Below are 21,332 nucleotides of genomic sequence, written 5' to 3'. Positions count from 1 at the left end.
ATGAGGAGCTGGAGAGAGAGATCCGGAATGGTCTTCCATACCTCAGAAATTGCTTGTATCTTCCTACTAAGGGGCTTCAAGAGAAAGCTTTGAAGATGTGTCATGATGATTTGATGGCTGGTCATAAAGGAATACAAAAGACTTCAGAACTGGTGGAAAGGAATTTCTGGTGGCCCAACATGAGAGCTCAAATACGGCAGTATGTTACCACCTGCGATAGATGTTTGCAAGGGAAATCGGATCGGAGAGCACCACAAGGGCTCTTGATGCCAATGCCTACTCCACCTTATCCTTGGCATACGGTCTCGATGGATCTGATAGTAGACCTCCCTCCTTGTCATGGGTTTAACACAATTTTGGTGATGGTGGATATGTTTTCTAAAATGGCACATTTTGTCCCTCTGAAAAATATACCTCGAGCTCAAGAACTGGCACAATTATTTACTCTGCACATTGTAAGACTGCATGGAATCCCAAAGGTTTTAGTTTCTGACCGGGGCTCCCAATTTGTTTCCCATTTTTGGAAGGCTTTTACCAGAAGGTTAGGAATAGACGCTCGCTTTTCCACCAGTTTCCATCCTGAAACTGATGGTCAGACCGAGAGAGTCAATCAAGACCTTGAGCAATACCTCAGACTTTATTTGATGGATCAGAAAGCTGGGTGGGCAGATTTAGTTTGGTCCGCTGAATTTGCTTATAACAACGCCAAGCACTCCTCTACAGGTTATTCCCCCTTTTTCTTAAACTATGGTCGACACCCAAGTATAGTTTTAGAGAAGGAAGAGGGTTCAGTACCAGTGGCAGAAGAATTGGTAAATAGAGTTCAAAAGTCTTTAATGCTTGCTGGTGAGAATTTACAAAAGGCTAAAAACTCTTATAAGTCTCAGGCAGATAAGAAGAGACGTGAGTGTCCAGTTTTTAAATCAGGAGAGAAGGTTTGGTTATCCACTAAACATCTTAAATTAAAAGAGAATCGTAAGTTTCAACCAAGATTCATAGGCCCATTCAAGGTAAACAGAATGATAAACCCTGTATCTGTAAAAATTCACTTGCCCTCTTATCTCAAAATATATCCGGTGTTTCATGTTTCCTTGTTGAAAAAGAGCCCACCAAATTTGAGAGCCCACTCACTTCCTAAACCTATTGTGGTAGAATCAGGGGAGGAGTTTGAGGTGCATGAGATTCTTGATTCCACCTTTAGGAAAGGTCAATTGTATTATTTGATCAGTTGGAAGAATTTTGGTCCAGAAGAAAGATCTTGGGAACCATATACCAATGTTCACGCTCCAAGACTCATTCGAGACTTTCATAAACAAAATCCTACTAAGCCAAGAAGGAAGGGACGTCTTTTGGTGGGGAGTACTGTCAAGACCCCATTGTTCTGTTTTAACTTAAATTCCAAAAGAGCTGACTCCCTCTCAGATAGACTGTGCTTGACCAAATATCCCCGTTGGTTAAGATTGGCTCCGACCTGGAGAACGTCTCTCAAGTCCATCCTCAATGGCCTGAGAGAATCTGTTTTCCGCGGTTAGTAACGAGCTTTCACTTTTTACAAAGGTCTGCGGTCTAGTTGTTCTGATCGCGAGACACTTCTTTGCTTTCAACGCGCCTGCGCGATATTCGCGCGGCGCACTTCAACTGAAAGAATCCCAGCAACGGTCGTGTTTGTGCTCCTGTGTGTCCGTATTTCCTGAGGAGAAAACACACGTTGAAATAATTCAGCGCTCGACTTCCAATGTTCAGGGAAGTTATTCAGTACGCATTTCAAATGGGTTTTTGAGTGTTCTGACGTTCCCCTTTTGAAATTCACAGAGTTCTCTCAGCAAGAGCTGTTTCAGAGTTAGAAGGCGGTGAGAGCAGTGGAGTATTTGAATCCTGGAGAAGCGTTTCAGTCAAGAGAAACCTTCTCTCCTCAGAAGTAAGAGTATTTAATACTTTTTTAATTGTCAAGTGAAGGCTGAAAAGAAAAAGCATTGGAGGAACCTCTGACAAATGTATGAGCAGAACTTTCATAATAACGCTTGCAACTAAAATCCAAGCAGCAAGTATTTCAACTGCAATTCGTACTTGTTATAGACTTCATGAGGTAGATTACAAGTTCTAAGGAGTAAAGAGACACTATTGGTCAGAAGTTCCCAAAGGAGTCTACAATTTATTTTTGAAAAGATAAAAGACTGAACTGTCGCACAAGACTGAACAATCTATACCTTTGGTTGGAGAAGTATCTCCATTTGCCAAGAACTGCAAAATAGAGAATACAGAATTCCTGAAGACTGATCAATAAGACAATAGGCAAAACTAATTAGATAGAGAGTGGCTAGTTCTCTGGTATTAAAAGGTAATTGTAAAAGTCAATAGATTAATTATCTAGAGTAGAGTAGGTAGGGAAGATATTAAACAAGTGTGTTTGTCATTTCAGGTATCTTCATAGGAAGCCCAGTGAAGAACCGTGTCCAGAGGCAGTCTCTCTCATGTTTTGTCTTCCACTTCCCCTTTCCCCCTTGGCTGAATGCAGAGGCAATAGTTAATCTCTTGTCACTGGGTTTGGCAGGAGGGATTTGAGGACTAGTCATCTGTTCCTGAGGAGATCGCGACTCTAGATCTGACAACTCGTTAGCGGGCCGCATTTCATCGCTGCGGACATGGTCGCAGAGCCATCGAAGATCGTCGCACCGCTCGTTAGCGGGCCGTATTTCATCGCTGTGAACATCGTCGCAGAAACATCGAAGATCGTCGCATCGTGCCTTTGCGAGTAAATTTTTACCGGAGAAGCTACGCCTTGGAATCCATACAAGTATCGCCTCACTCCTCATACAGGCCAGATTCGTCGCACACGCCCCCTGCGTGCAGCGGGGTGGTCGCATCGCCTCCCCAGGGTCTCAGGACTGACGCTGATGCTTGTTTTTCAACGCCTGAGCGCCGCTAGGAACTTTTATCGCATCACCAGGTACTGTTGGCTAAAATCGACGCTAATGTGGATTATTTTGTCGCTAAGCTAAGAACTCTTTTGAAACCATATTCTTGAACTGTGTATGTTGGATTTTTGTTGTTTTGGTCTTGTGTAGTTTATATAAAAGTACTTTATTTATCTACACTGGTGTGGAGTCCATTTGTGGTGTTTTCACTGTGTTACTGTGAGTGTTGGTACAAATACTTTACACATTGCCTTTGATAAGCCTGTCTGCTCGTACCAAGCTACCAAGGGGGTGAGCAGGGTTTATCTAAAGAGTGTATCCCCCTTACCCTGACTAGAAGTAAGGATCCCTATTTGGACAGTGGTACCCACCTCTGCCAACTAGAGACCCCCAGATCTAACAGGTGGCCATTCTTTCAATTTTCTGGCAACTTCCTATTGGAATACCCTGCCTTTCAATCTATGCCTGACTTCGGATATGTTAACTTTTCAAAGTATGTTGAAAACGTGGCTGTTTCCACTTTGCTGGCTTTGGCAAAGTATGGAGTTTGGCGAATATGAAGTCTAGCACCAGAATATCCCTTAGGGGATGATTGAGCACATTATAAACACCTTAAATATAAAGATGCCCATGAAAAAGGTCTACAGTCTTCAATTTACCAATGAGGAAACTAAAAGCCTGGTTGATAGTGTTAATTCATTGCCTGAACCTTGGCTGCCACTGAGAAAGTATTTGATTTAGCCATACATTTACCAATTCATTCATCCATTTATTTTGTTTACCCAACACCTGCCAGGAGACAATCTTCTGTAAGTTATCTATGAGGTTTATTGCCTGATAGTTCCTTGGGCAGGTTTAGGAACCTTTTTTTATGGATATGGTGTGTAACAAACCTGAGAACAGCTCAACAATTAAACATGTACTGTCCTTTTGTGCGTTCAACACCATAATTCGGTCCTACATTATTGGACGTATGATAGAAAGGTGCTACTCACAGGGATTGTTTGGCTGAGAATCCATTGGAATCATGAGCTTGGCACGTGTTGCTCTGCGGGCTGCAAGCGAGCGCTCTAATGTAGACAAACTGCTTCCAACTTCCTCTGTATCAGGCCCTAGGGAAGACACAATCAATTGATTCATAATTTAATGCCTTATTCAACACTACAATGCGCATTAAGCCTTGATACAAATGTTGGATCTAACTTAATACACAAGGAATCACAATGCTCTGGGGAACTATGATGTTTTACATGTTCACTGAGCAGGCAAAATTAAACCAGACTTGTGAGTAACCAATGGGCATAGTCACAGCTCAAGAATGAGATCAAAATTGTCCAGGCATAAACAAGAATAAGCAATATTATAATGCCCAGTTACTAGTAGCAAAACTATTGTCCATACAAAGGAGGTGTCTATTTCTTCTTGTAACATCTTTGGGAAGAAAATCATTCCAAGAATTTTAATATGTCAAATATATTATAACAAGTACAAACGTTCCTAATAGGCTAGGTACAATTGCTTAAAAGCTGGTGTGTAGCTGTCTTTTGAAATTATCATTGATTCATGAAATGTTTTTGATCAAATTGATTGAGCAGGGCACTTTAAAAACAAATCTAACACACTTAATGAAAACATCATATGACAAGCTGAGGAAGATAAAAATAATACTTTTAAAAGACTAAGGGCCTTATTACGAGTTTGGCAGTGCAGGAGCGGACTGAAATGCCGGCGGCCCACTCCCGCACTGTCAAGCCCGTGGTTGCGCCGCCCGCCAGATTTCGAGTTTTCTCGCGTCTAGTGGGCTGTTTTTGGCAGTGCCTCGAAAAAATGGGCACCGCAATGGGAATGTAAAAAACAGTTCCTGTAAAGTCCATGCCGTGCAGGAACTCGGGTGCATGCACCCAGTGGGGTGCATGTTGTGCCCCTTTGCATGCATCCCCATACAAATGGGTAACAGGGTCCAGTCAGGCCCCTTTGTTTCAGGACCACTAGCCTTTTCATGAAGGAAAGACCTCCATGACACCACTGGCAGTCCTGAAACTCGTAAGAGGCATAGCGGTGCTGCAGCTGCACCACCAGCATATTACTGAGGCCTTGGCCGCAGCGCCACCGCCAGGGAATGGCGGTTCCTTGACGGCTGCAGTGGTGCAATGGCAGTCCAACTGTCCAACTTGTAATGGGGCATCAGACCGCCGGTGTGACAGTGGCTGGACGGCCATCGCAGACTTGTAATTAGGCCCTTAGTGCCTTTTCTTGAGTCCGTCAGCAATGGTAAACCCACTGAAAATTAACATCTTTCCTTACTACCTAACTCACAGTTTCGCTACCTCGTGTTGAGGTGGACAATCTTAGTCTCCAATGATGAAGCCTTAGCTACCTGTTCCATCGGAAACCATCCACTGATGCGAATGCCACCACAGGACTGGTGTGGCAAAAAAAGGCTGCCCTGTTTTTTGGCCAACATTGCATTTTTTCTGACTGTGCTTCTGCCATATTGACAGAAGCACATTACGCAAAACATTTCCACAGGCATTGCCAGGAATTCTAAATACGGAGGTCCTGCCACCCATGTTTACAGAGCAGGCCTCTAACACCCCAGTAGATTGGCAGCCTGTCCACAAAACTTTAATTACTTTCCCTAAATACAAAAAACACCGTAAAATCAATAGATTGGTAATCCTTCTTCCGGAGTATTATTCCCTCAGCTTTTGCTGCAGATGGGTCTTGAAATATCAGTTTCTTGTTGTTGCAGTTTATCATATAGAACCTTTTCAAAACGACTGATGCTGTGGAAAGCTGCAATCTAGCAAACATGTTATTCCAAAAACTTTTATCACTCCTCATCAAACATGTGAATGAATGTCAATCATTCATACTGTATGCTATTACTAACTGCCATTAGCTACCGAAAAAAACAAAAGCGTCCTTACGCCCACACCTTTAAAATTGAATATCTTAAAAAGCAAAATTATACTCTTCATGGTTTAAAAGGTATGCTGGTCAATTTTTTGGACTCAAAGAAGGTATGCTTTTGGTAATCCAGAACCCCATCAGAAGGGATAACATAGTCGATACCAACATTTCCTAAAACTGTAAATAGATATCGAAACACAATTCGGCCACTATATACCAACTTTTCACCTTCATCGCAACATATGTTGATGCATATGAAGAAACAGTGTCCCAGTTATCTTTAAGTTTTACAAGCATGTGCTAAAAATTAAGTATGGATGGGTTAGTGTGTCTGTTAAGCAGATAGCTTAAGATTTACCTGAATGTGAAGTATTTTTGCTGCTTAACTGAGATTCTGATTGGCTATGACTAACTGGGGTGAGATCTTTACAGCTTTGTCTTGGTGAGTCCCTCCCGGAGGGATCAGACCCTGATGGTTTCTCAATGTTCTTCATCTCCATCTCTTCATGATGAATCCAAAGGTCTGGAGGCCGCAGGTCCTTCTGGCTTCCTTTTCTTTTGCCGGCGCTATGTGTTGCACGTTTTCTGAGAAAAGATAAATTGCTCTATGTTTTCATTTTGATAATGTCAAAATGTAACCATACATTACCATCATCACACTAAGCAATATCAACATTGAGCACATTTCAACTGTATTCCAATTTCCCTGGCTCTCAAGCACAGAAGTACTCCTGCTTCATGATTATGAATGAAAGAATGTCTGTATGACTGGACAAGGATTGTACTACTGAATATCGACCCCAGAATATTGTTGTACAAAAATATCGAGGAAAGAATATCAAGGGACAAATTATCGAAAGGTAAGTTCATATAGGGAAGTATAGATTTACTATTCCTGACTCCACATCTGCGTACCTTGAAGATATTTGTATTGCATGGGTAGATAAATCTGGATTTAGGTGGAGAATATCTAGACTTATCTGTCAATACTTTTTCGATATATTGTGTCCTATCGATGTAATCCAGTGTCAATATTCAGGGTGTACATGCTGGATAAGTGAGACTATGGCAATATTTCCATGTCTCCATGTTGGTATCATAGAGAGCAATCACTTTTCACCAATGAGCACATATTTATGCTTAGATTACTGAGTAAAAGAAGGGAGTGATGAAACTAGAAACTGAAGTAAGCATGAACGTTTTATGGAAGGTTCACAGAGGAGAGGGTTGAATTTTACAGATGTTCCTTGCAAATGCCAGGAATCTTTTTCTACTACAAATGGATAGATTCAATGCTGAATCGGGCATGACAGGTCCACATTGGTTTATTTTGGGTGCTGGAGGGAATATTGTAGCTGCTTTTGGGCTGAAAATGCAAGGGAATTAAAACATTGAAATATTTGTGAGCTATAGAAAATATCTGTAGGTATAATTGTAGTGTATATGGCAAGCCAGAAAAACAGACCACTTTTGAGTTTTGTCCACTGGGAAATTAGTTTTTTCCACACAAACTGAAGTTACTCTGCTTGATTTTATCCATAGTTCTTTATTTTTCACCTACTTCCCACTCCGAAATTCCACCATCTTTTAAGCAGTAAAATCATGCAAGGGAATCGCTGGGAATGCAGTATTATCTGATTGGGGTAATTCTGATTCAGCCACTAAGAGCCAAATCAGGATCACTACCTAGTTCAGAATTTGGACTTTAGCAGGACAATATGGACAGATTTAGCCTGAATGTAGACAACACTTTTTGCTCTTTGAAACGTTCCCTACAATGAGAATTTACCATTCCATTGCAGAAGCTTTCATTCGAGGATATGTCTTCTGCATGTACAGTAACCGCAGAAGACCTTGCAGCTGTTGAGCGTTATTGACTGCATGAGGACTGCTCTTTATCCAAAACATCGGTACTTATTTGGGTGTGAATCTTGTTTCACTTATTGACTTATCGAATTCATGGAACTTACTTCCTCTGTTGTGCTGAGGAGCGCCTCGTGCATATCACGGCTACAATTACCACAACCACCACAGTGATGGCCCCTACAGTGACCACGATGATCACCAGCAGGTTGCTGTTTTTCTGAGGGGTCACACTACCATGAGGAGGGCGAATTTGTCCAATGGGAGACTCTGAAAAAAAAGGCAAAGGAATTTACTTTAGTGACACCGTCAGCATCATTTAACAATCCATTTCACACTACTTAATATGATCATTGTGGAGATGTACATGGTGCATACCTGACATGAGCTTGATCTGTCAACTACATAACATTATTAATACAAAATATAACAAATACGTCTCTGTAGACACTTTACAATATGTCATGATAAGTGACCCTATATCTGGAGTTTTTTTCTGATGGAGATCCTTAGAATGCTACACAGGAGCCCCTTTGCTAAAATGTGCAATGAGTAGTCACTAGTATATTCATTAATGGAACAGACCATTGGTAACAACTATGCACATACCTCTCAATCTCTGTAGCCTTCTCCAGGCATTGTGATCCCCCAAAACATATTGGAGCATATACAATGTCTTTAAAAATGTGCTTATTTTGCTTAGTCTTTTAGAAGTATGTATTTCTCAAAGATACCATGACAATGAAAGAGAGATTTCCTCTCATACATGATAATCAAGAAAGCTGATTATTTCATTGTGGAACTTATCTAAAACTACTCATACAATGCCCAATTCTTTGAAAAAATGCCAGAAATGTACACCTATTGTTTTCCTTCCACATATGGAGTACATTCCACCTTTTAGGAATTCGCTGAGGATTCTATTAGTACTTATGGGGAGCTGTGATAGTTGCAGATTGTTTGAATTACCTCTAGATTTCTTTTGTGATTTTCAAGATCTTCAAGATCTCAAGGTATAAAATGGGAAGGGGTTCGGGTGAACAGCGTTACAGATTGAAAATATTGTTTGTGAGAGCTTTAGTGAGTACATAGATTGGTTCAGACCATGAGAAGAGAGAGAATCGTGTATGTTAAATAGAATCTTAGATTGTTAATTAGTCAGTCAATGCATATTTAGTACCCAAGAGGCAAATGGTCACAAGAGCATGGGGTGCATTTCTGATGGAAGGGAAAGAGCAGAATGAGAAATCACAAGCGTGTCTACAGCAAATAGGAATTGGAGAATTTGATCATACATTTAATGTCTTTGAGAGAAAGTGTTTCTTGGGTAGAGGTGGGACAAGGAGAGAATGCTTATGATACTCATCTGTGTATTATATCGGAGATGACCAAAACCAATGGACGATTATCATTAAAGTTATATAACACAAAGAGTACCAATATTGTGAATAATGTCTAATGGATAGGCTTGATAGCATACAGTTAGGAACACCATTTTATCATGGTGCTAGGGTGAAGAATGTATCATATAAAATGGCTAATTGATTCACAAACTGAAACTATAGCTATAGCACGCGGGACCCACCTGGGTCTCCAAGCACTTGTTTTAATAGTCTGCCTAAACAAACAGGCAAGCCTTCAGCTTTTTACTGAAGCTAGGTAGAGACAATAGCATTCTAATGCATACCACATCAAAGGGGCATTTAATAAGAAGGATCAGCCACAGCGAGATGGGGGGCTGCTAGATTGGCATTCTTTGTGCTCTGAAGTTCTGTGAAGGTGATATCTGGCTTTAGCCTGTATGTCAACTAAAATAGAGCTCACTGGTTCAGATATTTAACTGCAAGGCAAGCTGCTTTGAACCAGATTCCGCTTGCCACCGCCAGCTGGTACAGAGATCTACGGACATTGGAGACGTGATCTCTCTTCTTCAAACCGTCAATGCAAGGCATCTCCAGTCTCGGCCTTCTGGAGCTGTGCAATAATCAAGAGGTCTGCATATAAGCTATTGCAGTAATTGAGCTGAGTGGTAATGTAGGCTCTGACCACTGTGGCTTGAGTTTTTTTTAGAGTAGCTGCCATACAGGATTGATTAGTGTTTAGATGGAAATAATAACTTCTCACTTTGAGGGTGATCTGCCAGGTCAGGGAATCCCCAGCATTTAAAATGAAGCCTAGTTTTTTTTTAACTTCTTTTCTGGTTGAAAGGTGTGACTAAGCGTTTTGAAAGTGCTTTTGATAATAGGCCTAGTGGTAACAGGGTGCTACAAACTGGTACATAATAACACTAAATTGTCATGTGTAATGTGCACATGATGTGACCTCTACATCAGTAAGCCATATGTCCCCAGCCAGGACAAAAATGACCAGGACAGATAGATATATAAATCATTACATGATGTTTTTGAGGTCTCAAATTGGACGCCTACCGGGACTTTGCAGTTTGAAAGGCAGATGCTCCTTACATGGGCATGAACCTAGCGTCTTCTATTTCTCCATTGCTGAAGATTGCAAACTCCATGTGTCACTAAGAATAGCAGTATGTCTGTGTAGTGTGGCAACTTATGACTGCCTTGGGTAGTGAACCAGACTGGCATAGTCCAAGAGGACGAATGTTCCTTAAAATCCAAAGATTAATATAAACACTGACTCCAGGATAAGGAGGGGGTGCATCCTTGCTGCTGCATACCACGAAGGCAAAGGACATTTTCCCTTCTGTGTTTCCATAAAGAAAAAAAGGAGCAGTCCCACGCCCTTTAAAATATATATGTTAGAAGGTGGGTTATTAGTAGGTGAAGGTGGTTACCTACAGCTAGTAGTAATGTCACAATCACTAAGGAGATTCAATCAAGTTTCAATAAAATAATCCTTGCTCAACCCTTGACAGCTTAGTAGACGAGCAGTCGGGCTTAATTTAGGAGACAGGTGGGTAAAGCATTTAACATCACCAAAACAGGAAATAGGTGAAAGACACAACAAAATAAAAATACAACATCAATGTATACAAATAGAGATTATGTTTATCTTTCAAATGACACCAAAACAACAAAATTCCAATATAGGGAACCGGATATGTGAATTTTTAAAGATTAGATAAAACTTTTGTGTTCTAGCCCCAAAAAGTGTAAATCGCCAGCGACAGCTGTATGGTCACGCTGGACTGGGAGAAAGTCAAAGTTTCAGGATGACCACGATAGAGCGCAAGTCAGATACAAATTTTTATTTGATGACTGTGCTTCTTCAGCATGATGCCTCGATCAGTCCTGGAGGTCTTTGTCTTCATCGTCAACGGCGAGGAGCTCCGGAGCTTTCATGGTTCAACATCGTCGGCTTGACTCTCTCCATCGATGCTGGTCTTCTTCTGGAGCCTTCACAAAAGATGTCAAAAAGTTCCCAAACTAAAAGATCTTCTTCTGAAAGGTTCCTTTAGTTCTGAAAGGGTCCATAGCACCAGCCAAGAGTTCAGAAGCTCTTCTCTGTCTCGTGGGACTCTGGGACTCCAACTCCCAACATGCACCTGGTCAGTCCAGGAAAATCCAGTTGAGGCTTATCAGCTGGAGCTATCCTCTTAGAGAATTTTGTAAGTGGCTTCTTCCAGCCCTTTTCTACCTGTTGCTACTCAAGAAGTCACTCCATATCCTTGAAGACAGGCAAAGTCCTTCTTGTATGGAGCCTTTAAAGTGCAGCAGGTGCAGGACTTATGAGTGCAGTCCTCTATTGTGAAGTTCAAGTGTGCAGCAGGGCAGTCCTTCTTCTTCAAATGCTTTCTGAGGTATTCTTGCAGCTCACCTATATTTATTCACCATCTCGACTGGCAAGGTGGTGGCACCCCAACCAATGGGGTACAAGTTGCCATCCTCTGCCGTGACAACTTCCTGGGAAGTGTGGATTATTTTGGTCCCAGAATGCACATATCTTCAAAAATCAAAATGGAGAAAATGTCTCCTTGGAGTGCAGGTCTGGCTAACCAAAACCACAGGTAGGGCTAACTGTCCCCACACTCCCCCTTCAGCCCATCTCCTAATCTAATTAGAGGGGCTTCCGTGTGGCTTGGTATCAAGAAGTGGGGTCTGGCCTTGGAACGGTCACATCTGTGCTTCTACCTTTGAAGTCCAGTTTATCTCCCCGGCCCCCTTCCTGTCCCTGGCTTCTCGAGGAAGCAAATCTCCTCCGACCAAGTGGCTGTATTGTTTCAGTTCCAGACCTCTTCAAACCTAATTAGGGAGCAGCTTAGCTCAGGCTGTTAGAGGCTGTCCAATCAGAAGAGGCTGCTACATGGTTGTTTTGGGTAACTTCAGGAAAGTAAGTGCTAAAACTACGTTCCTACAATAGTTATAATGAATCTGACCTTTGCAAGTTGGTGGATTTATTGTAACTATTACATTGATACTTTGAATTAAGTTGCTAGCTAACTCCTGTCAAAAGTTCGACTTTATTAAGTTTTAATAAAGCCTTCTCATGTTAGCCTATGGAACTAGAAGCACTACAATGAGAAAAAACAACATTGGTAGCTTTTCCATCACCAGGGCATATAAAAAATATTTTTTAATGTTCCTGTTTTTTCTAACAAGGCATCCTACCCTCAGGGCACCTACGGTAGACCATAGGATTTACTTATATGTCATAAAACGTAGTTTTGGAAGTACTTATAATTCCAAAGTTGAACTAGGACACAGTTTTATTTTAAAATTCGGCCTGCAAGGCAGGCCTGTCTTTAAAATGACACCAGACACCACAGCAGTGCCCATTTAAGTGCATTAAGTCCACTGGGTTCTCTAACCCTACATGCCCTACCATATACTAGGGACTTACAGGTAGGTTGCCTGAACCAATTGTAAGTACACCAATTATAATATACCTTTTAAGGACAGAGCACTGGGTCTGTTAAGCACAGCCAGGGCACTTTCAGAGTCAGCAAGAGAAGTATCAGTCAAAAAATAGGGGTGATCGGGGCAAAAAGGATGACTTTCCACAATATAAATATGAGAAAGGACATTATTATTTTACTAATCATGGTAAAAACTCTAGAATGAAATGGGATTCGCACATTGCCAAAATGACTTTAAATCTAAAGAGAGTGGCAGGAGCAATCCTTAGAGACCACCGTTTATCATCAACTAAGCCTATTAGCCCTGCCTTATTAGTATACGAGGGCAAGGCATTGTCTGCTGCTACTTACGGATCTGAACTGTGGGGATTCGAAAGAGTTGCTGATTTAGTCTCTGCAGAACTTAAATTTATGAGAGAATTAGTGGGTCTCCCAGTTTCCACTCCTATTAAGCCGTTACTTTATGATTTGGGACGCCGTTCCATTAAAGACATTGTTGGCCTTCGGCCCGTTTTATTTTGGGCCCGGCTCAGGAGAACCCCGGAACTGAGCAATTATGCAGCCGCCCTTGACGAACTCATTGCTTTAAATGGTTTCAGACTAATCCCATGGTTGAAAAATCTGAGGGACATGGTAATTAAGCTAGGGCTAAAAATGAATGGCTCTTGCAGCAGCCCCCGCAAAAAGATATTATTAAGAAACTATATTGGTCAAGCGTCGAGGGAATGGCTTTGACAGACGTAAAGTTGGGTGCTCTAACTGATGCATTCATGACCTGCAAGCCAGCTCCGAAGCTGGAACCTTTTTTAGATTTCATCTCCTCACCAAGGGACAGAGCTTTGTTCCTCAAAATGAGGTTTGGCACACTACCTCTTAATGTTTTTACAAATAATTGGAAAAATTCTAAATCCAATCACACAGCTTGCCCTGGATGTTCTAATCCTACTGAGTCACTGGGGCATTTCCTGTTTGCCTGCAAGGCGTACAGGGCACCTAGAAAGCGCTGGTTAACTCCAGTTTGTAGTAATCTGGGTACCGGGCAGTCATCAGTGGCCCTCCGTATTTTAACGACGGACACAACATCCTTGCTGGTAGTTTGTGGGGTAGCCAAATATCTTGGAAAAGCTTGGATATTACGATCTAAGCTGGTTGAAGCAAGCTCTGCTTAGATTGCCATCTTGTCTCTCTTTACCATCTACATCAAACAATTTTTATAACTGGATATGTATCCCTTGTCTTTATTCTCTTACTTCTCTGTTTTACTTAATCTCCCTTTTTTTTTTTTTTTTTTTTTTCTGGATGAAATTTTTAAATGTATATTTTTATATGTTATCATTCCTGTGGTCGTATCTATGTTGATTCGAAATGTAATTACTTTTATGGTACCTTGTTATCGAATAAAGTATAAACAAGAAACAAGAAAGGTATTCAACTCAAACAGATCTGATTGGTTACAGAAATTTCACTGCAGAAAAATCACTGACGCATCCTCGGCATGGGTGACTTCAAGGGCTGGAATGCGACTCTGCTTAGACCCCTAACACTACTCTTCTTTGAACCCTTTTTCAAAGTGGGGCTACTCTTCCCTGAACCAACAGTGGATCCCTAGTTTCAAAACCAAAAAGGCCGGCCGTGACGCGGACGGTAAGCCGAGATTAGCTTCTTTGGCAATGTTACTGATGTGACCATCTTTTGCAGCTGCGAAGACTCCCTGCAGACTACGCAGAGAAGGATACGTGTTTTTAAGTCAAAATATAAATATTAAAGATTCTCCCCAAAACCACTCACAGGTGGAACCGTCTCTGAAGGCTGAGGGAATTCACTGCAGACGACTATCCAGTAAGGGCTTCGGTGTAGCTCTTAAAATACAAAAATGTATTTAAGATTGGTTCGCTGACATTTACAAACCTGTTTCATTCCTCGTGAAGTTGTCACTTTCAGGCAAGGTTGGCATCATCATGGGATGTGACATTACTGTCTCATTTATATATTGCATCCAGTCTTCAAAACTTCTGAAGTGCTAGTACTGAGAGACTGACATTACCTACACATTTAAAGCGCTGTCACTTTCCCAGGTTGCATGTAGACACAACCCGAGGCGGGTTCCATTACTAACTTGACAGAGTACTTACTGAGCCCTGGAGGCCTCGGACGTAACAGGGTTGTTGACAATGTGTAGGTTTTGTGAAGCATTTGCAGCAAGATGGTCTGTATTGTTTTATTCTGTATGTTATTAAAAGCATGGCTTTTTACTTTTCAAATGAGAACATTTAAATGAATTGCCCTTTAAGAAATAGCGAATTTCACCAGGAAGTGTAACAAGGTAATTAAAGCTGCTCATGGAACAATTCGTGTCATTAGCTTAACTTGATATTTTGATGCGAGTGCAACCAAATTCATCCTTTTATGAAAGTGTTTTAAAGTGCAGGAACATGACATTTACACTGTGTTCAAGGCATCGGGGACACAAAAAGAGTGCTCTGCTACAGCAAGCGGAAGCAGACCGTGTTGTCTGTTCATCTTTCTTTGATCATTGAGGTGACACTTTTCCATGTAAAAACAATGAGTCAGACTTTAGTTAAAAGAGTTTGCAGGTTTTGTCGCGCTAATCATATCGGAACATGCTTCTAATATTTTATTCTGCTGTATGTTTGTTTTTGTATTTGGCTCAGATGTAGATAATTGTGAGAATTGGTGAGGCCGTTTAATACTTATGTCCCACCCTTAAAAAAGCTAAGGCGTCTCATCTCTGCTTATAACTTCCCAACACCTAATCCGGGATCCTTTGACTCTGATGTGGAGTTGTTTGCAATGGCTCAATATGGATAACAAAGGCCCTTTGACTCAATAGGTGGATTTTGTTTTTAATGGAATTTAGATACTAAAGGTCATTTGACTCTAGTTTGAATTTCTTTACTGTTAGACCTAACTTCCTTGGTGTGCTATTCATCTGAACACGTTGACTTCACCCCTTCTGTTTGCTGAATTGCTTTTTGTTGGCTTTAGGATCCGCACACTTTTACCACTGCTAACCAGTGCTAAAGTGCTTGTGTTCTCTCCTTCAAAAATGGCAAAATTGGCCCACAGCTGATTGGCACATTTAATTTCGCTGTAAATCTCTAGTAAATGTTACTTCACTTGCCCAAGGTCTTTAAATTAAATGGTACTAGTGGGCCTGCTGTACTTGTTGTGCCACCACTTAAAGTAGTACTTTAAAAACATGTCTCAGGACTACCATTGCAGCCGGCAGTACAATTTTAAATTGTCATTTCAACCTGCATGTCTATATCCCAGGCTACCCAGAATGACTCCAAGAGTCAGTTAGCTGACTTGCGTGAACTCCAGGGACCCAACAAGCTTCAAAGGCCCCTATGAACTGCCCAGCTGCAACTGGACCTGCACGGACCTGCACCTCGACCTGTCTGAGCTCTGCTGTTGGCCTCTGCTGGATGAGTCCTGATCCCCCAGAGGTGTCCCCCAGGTCCTAAATCCTTGGCTGGTATCAGAGGAAGTTCCTCCAAGGAGAAAAGGTAGAAGTCCTGAAATTTGGTGCCCTTGTGAATGTGAACTCTGTCATCCATGACAACGGCCAACACACATCTCTGGTCAGGCCTTCTCTATGCACCGACAGTGACAGTCCATGACCAACAGCAACGTGAGACCTGCATAGTGGTGAGTGACAATCCACGAAGATTGCTACATCGAAGCTCCAGTGATGACCGGATTTTTGCACTAAAGTATACCCATCCACAGTGTTTGGCCTGCTCTTTGTACCAAGGGCCTCCTTGTGGCCATCTCAGATGCCAAACAAATGCAAGACTTGAGAAGGCAACTCTTCAGAGGTACTAGCCTAGTCCCCATACCCGACCCATGGTCACCTCAGTCGGCCTGAACCTGTGATTTTTCCCAGGCCTAGTGAGAACATATGACCACAAGTGACCCTTTGCACATTTAGGTGTTGTTTTCACTAACAACTTTAATTTTGAATATCTCCATATTTACGGAATGGATTTTTGTTGTTCTCGTATTATTTTATTTATTAAAATTTACTCTATTTATCGAAATTGGTTTGGGATTTTTCTTGTGTTGTGTTTTCACTTTATTTCTGTTTGTGTGCTGTATAAATACTTTACACATTGGCTCTAAGTTAAGCCTGCCTGCTTTTCTGCAATGCTACCAGAGGGTTAAGCACAGGTTTAGTTAGTAACTTTTGTAGTTCACCCTGACAAGGGGTGTGCTTTTGCGTGAGTGGGGCTTCCACTCCCCTCAAACAATAACCCTATTTTGTACATTTAAAATGAAATCTAGCCATGAAAATACCACACCACGGTGAACCCCACATAAGTTTCCTCCTGCTAGAAATACCTTTATCAGGGGTCCTGGTAAGTCAGAGGGTGGGGAAATAATGGGCATTAAAGTTTTGTAGGATAACATTTTTGAATCAGTGATTCTATGCCTGTCTATGAAGGTTGACCCGTTCTTTCACACTGAGATTTTATCTACTTTCTGTAGCAGAAACCTGTGTGAAAAACGAAAATGTGAAATTCCAATAGGCCTGCTAACTCTCAGTACTGAGTGTAGTAAATTCATTGATTCTGCATGGGCACCCCATATTTGTCACTGGACTGTATTTTTGGTTGTATTTGGAATCTTTGGACAATGTTCTACAGCTTGCCCGGAGAGCACCCAAGTCGGGCAGGAAAACCAAGTTCATCCCTCTCACTTGTGCCAGAAGAATCAAAGGCATTTTAGTACTATTGTAACGCAGAAATACTGCGTAATTAAAATCCTGCCATTCTGCCAGAGGAATTAAATTATGAGCTGGTTTCTAAAGTTTAGAAACCACTGAATACCACTTGGTGCCCTTGAATACTCTGCAGTGATTAACTTTTAATTACTGCAGAGTATGTAAGGGCTCTGAGTGATATAGACAGTGGTTTCTAAACATTGCTTAAACTACTCACCGGCGAACTTGCGTACTCTGAATGTTAATCACTAGCACTTCAAAGTATGTAAGGGGTGGGCGCTGAGTGATATCCAGTGGTTTCAAAAGTTTAGAAACCACTGCATACCACTCGGTGCCCTCACATACTCTGCAGGGATTCAAAGTTGATCACTGGAGAGTATATAAGGGTGCCGACTGAATTGCAGTGGTTTATAAACTTTAGAAAACACTACATACCAGCCGCTGTGTGCCACTACATACTCTGCAGTGATTAAAACTTGTAAACACTCCAGAGTGTGCAAGGGCACTGAGTGGTAGTTGGTTTACTATTTTCATAGCGCAAAATGCACCATCGCACCCATTTTTGGACGCAAAAGTGCATATGAAAATATTGCCCACTTCACCCTTTCATGGAATCTAACAGAATTTCAATTTAATTGTGCGTGATTCAGCTGAAACAAACTTCATCAATTGAGCCCCCCCTTACTTTTCCCTCAATGAAAATAGGTTCAGCTGGACCTTGCGGTAAAGGTATATGGCCTTGTGGAGCTTTGCCAGGCTACAGCTTCCATGCTTGCCATACTGGGGGATTTTGAGGACCAAAAAAGGTTAAATCTTGGATCTGGGAAATGCAACAAATCTATTTGACCCACCAAGTGAAGTAGACTTGTACAAAATACAGCGCGTCCAGTGCCGAAACCAATGGCTTGAGCAGTAGATCTATTCCACAGAGAGGCGCTCTTGCCAGCCTGCCCGCCTCAGCCATAGACCTTGCATATTGAAAGGTCTCGACCTCCATTTCAGAGACTTAGGGGCAGATTTATGAGCCCCTTGCGCCACTTTTGCGTCACTTTTCCCATGTTAAAAGTGACGCAAAAGTGGCGCAAGGGGCTCATAAATCTGCCCCTAAGTATGAAAGTGAAACCCTTGAGAGGACGTCACGCTTCATGTTTCTGACCTCTGCTCCATTGCATGCAGCTTGAAATCGCACCCAGGTCCTGGGCCACTGCAAACTGTTGGTTTTAACGTTGCTTTACGTACTGTAGGCTCTTTTTTCCTTAAAATCTTATCCCACATCCCCGGGTCCCCTTGTCCAGTTTTTATGACTTTGCTGGATTGTTGCTCATTGCATTTTTCCTAAATTAGTTTGGGCATTGTTTAGTGTTGTTATCTCAACCTCCCTCTCATCCTTCCTACTATTGTAGCTGACTATTACACCTGCAGTACTTGCTAAATGTAAATTACCTTATAGGTTATGTTATTGGCAATGTATAGGACAGATTCTGCCATCCGCATGGACTCTATCTCTTCACCATCTTGTTCAAAATGCTTTATTAAGTTCTCCAATACTCATTACGACCAAGTCAGCATTAATTACCTGGAATACATTGTTATTGTGTAGATCAAAGAAATAACTAAATGCCAACCAAGGCGGAAGAGAGCGAGGGCATGACATGGAGTGGTACTCTCCTGTCTATTATTCCTATGTGTCTCAACTTAATTTTGACCTGCCAGGCCCTTATCATTTGATTATCAAAGCATATACAGAACCATGTTTGTACTATATGAATAGACAGCCATACATACATGCTGCTGTTTATCCAGTACCGCAGGCTGTTACAGAACATGCTGTCGCGAGGACCCAGGCAGCCAGGCAGCAGCACCAACTACACTCCATTGAAATCATGGCTCTTCCTTAGAGGAATTACACAGCAGCGCACCTAAACCGAGTTGCACATTACAGCACAGCTCTCCCACTCGCTGCAGGAAGTAATGAGTCAGCGCTAATCACATGCTCCGTGTCCTGTAAAATGAGTGTGTTTCCTGCGGGGCTTTCCACTATAGCTCGTGTTTCCTCCAGGAGATGAAAGCAGGGGATCTGCCAACAGGCAGAGCGAACGCAAAGATGCTCATGGCTCATCTCCTGTGAAACCCAGTTGGTAATGATCAGAAGCAATTAATCTATTGTAATCTACAAGGCTTTCCCCTGTGTGTTCACTATCTGGTGAGGCTTAATTAGTGTCTTGTTCCCCACCAGGAGACATGAACAAATTGAAAAGCAGCAACTCCATGGATTGCACGTTGGGGTGCTCCCGCTTGTAGCTAGAGATGCAAGGATTAATTAAGTGGCGAAATCCCAGCTCTACGGGCTTGTATATAGGGCTGTGCATTTGTGTGGCTGCACTTTGATTAATTAATTTATTATTGCATATGTATTTTTGAAAGTTGTGCTGCACTTTTGAACTTAGGAGTAATTCACGAAGAAGATACATTTCATGTTCGTACATACATCTTGATTATTGTGACAGATGCTCATCGCGCAGAGACCCCCCTGATTCTGATTGGATGTGCCTTCAGTAGGAGGGACAGGGATGGACTTACTCTATCTCACATTAAAGGTCCTGCTTCCTGCTGGTTTAAGGCCTGCCCCCTGCTGGTTCAGAGTCACTTCACGTCCTGTGCTGCAGCGCCTACCTCCCTTTCAAATATAAACAAACACCAGCAAAGCTCATGATCACAGTGTGCAGAAGGGGAGCATCCAGCCAGGCTACTAAAGTCTTCCCAGTGGAGCTTTTTGCTGCATTTGTAGAGTTTGCTTGTGTTTATTTTCATCAATTGCATTTTACAATTGTTGAAAACGTGCATTCTTCCACCTACAAGAAAGCGTGCATTCTTCCATCCTACATTACAGAACTAAAGACTGTAAAAATGAAATCAAACTGGCTTCTTTTATTCCAGATGCAATGATCTCCAAGTATTTTTGTAAAAGCCACTTTAATCTTAGGTTCAGTCTTTCACTTGTCTTGATCGTTCTTCAAATTAACACATATGTCTTTTTTAGTAATGGACTGTTTCTCATTTTTGCTTAGAGTCCAATTTTCCGTGTCACATCCCTAGAAAAACTAACCTTTCAGCTCATCACACAGAACAGACTCTTTATCCAATCATAAAAAAATAAAAATATTAAAAAACCCTGTTAAAAAAAATGTCCTCGTCTCTAAATTCGAGTCCGACCTTCCTCAGCAGATGAACAGAAGGTTGCAACCCTTACAGAGTCTGCAATAACCTAGCAATTAAAAACAAATACTTTGTGGTGTCTCCTCTATGTTGGAGGGGTTGTGACTGAGAGTAATGAAGAATACGGGTAAGTAACCAGGCCAGTACCTCCCCGTTCACCTTCTTAGACTCGGTAATGACAAAAATGAGTATTTTCCTAGACTGATCAGGGGGCAACCGCCAATTAATTAAACAAAGCACTGCTACATCCAGTAAGACAAAATTGTAGCCAAACTCTTACTTATTTCAATTATAAATATTGGCTAATAATAATACTAATTTTCCTAAAATTAGAAGAGAAACCTCCATATATTTGTTGCAATCTATATTGACGCATAAATTAATTGCACTCCGGAATTAGGGGCATAATATCAAGCCAGGCGATAAAAATATCGCCGCTTCTGCCGCTTAAAACGGCGATAATGGGCTTGATAATATGCTGTATGGAATTCCAATTGAAACCCATGTTAGATGTGAAGGACATCTAACATGGGCTTTTTTCTGCCGCTAAAGCGGCGATAATTTTATCGCCTGGCTTGATAATATGCCTCATGGTTCTCCTAGTTTCTTCACCTTGTCTACTACAAAAGAAGAGGTAAAGATGCTCACTGGACTCTTTCCCATCATCTAGAGCACGCAGCAGTCTTGATTAGTGACTTGAGTGGGGCACCAGCATTCAACAGCTCCACGCCGTCCACGCCGCACTGATGGAAATCCAAACCATTAGGGTGGAACATCGGTGGTGGAGAATGGATTGTGGAGAGGTTCTGGGTGGTGGTGGGGAGGGGGTGTCTATCCACAGGGATCTGTT

The 21,332-nt window shown here is 41.8% G+C and overlaps 1 protein-coding gene across 5 annotated transcripts in view; it reads right to left on the bottom strand.

Moving 5' to 3' along the window:
• DCC (DCC netrin 1 receptor) overlaps window positions 1-21,332 on the bottom strand; it is a 1,201,728-nt gene that overhangs the window by 58,125 nt on the left and 1,122,271 nt on the right. For all 5 annotated transcript variants that reach the window (XM_085629855.1, XM_085629864.1, XM_085629892.1 and 2 more), the window contains exons 23-25: window positions 7,799-7,961; window positions 6,187-6,413; window positions 3,911-4,027 (exon numbers count right to left, since the gene is read on the bottom strand). In XM_085629855.1, coding sequence (XP_085485981.1) covers window positions 3,911-4,027; window positions 6,187-6,413; window positions 7,799-7,961 — 507 coding nt within the window. The remainder of the gene's footprint in view (window positions 1-3,910; window positions 4,028-6,186; window positions 6,414-7,798; window positions 7,962-21,332) is intronic.

This window comes from Triturus cristatus, chromosome 2_1, assembly GCF_964204655.1.
Source record: "Triturus cristatus chromosome 2_1, aTriCri1.1, whole genome shotgun sequence".
NCBI classification, from domain to species: domain Eukaryota; kingdom Metazoa; phylum Chordata; class Amphibia; order Caudata; family Salamandridae; genus Triturus; species Triturus cristatus.
This window is presented reverse-complemented; position numbering and strand designations above follow the sequence as displayed.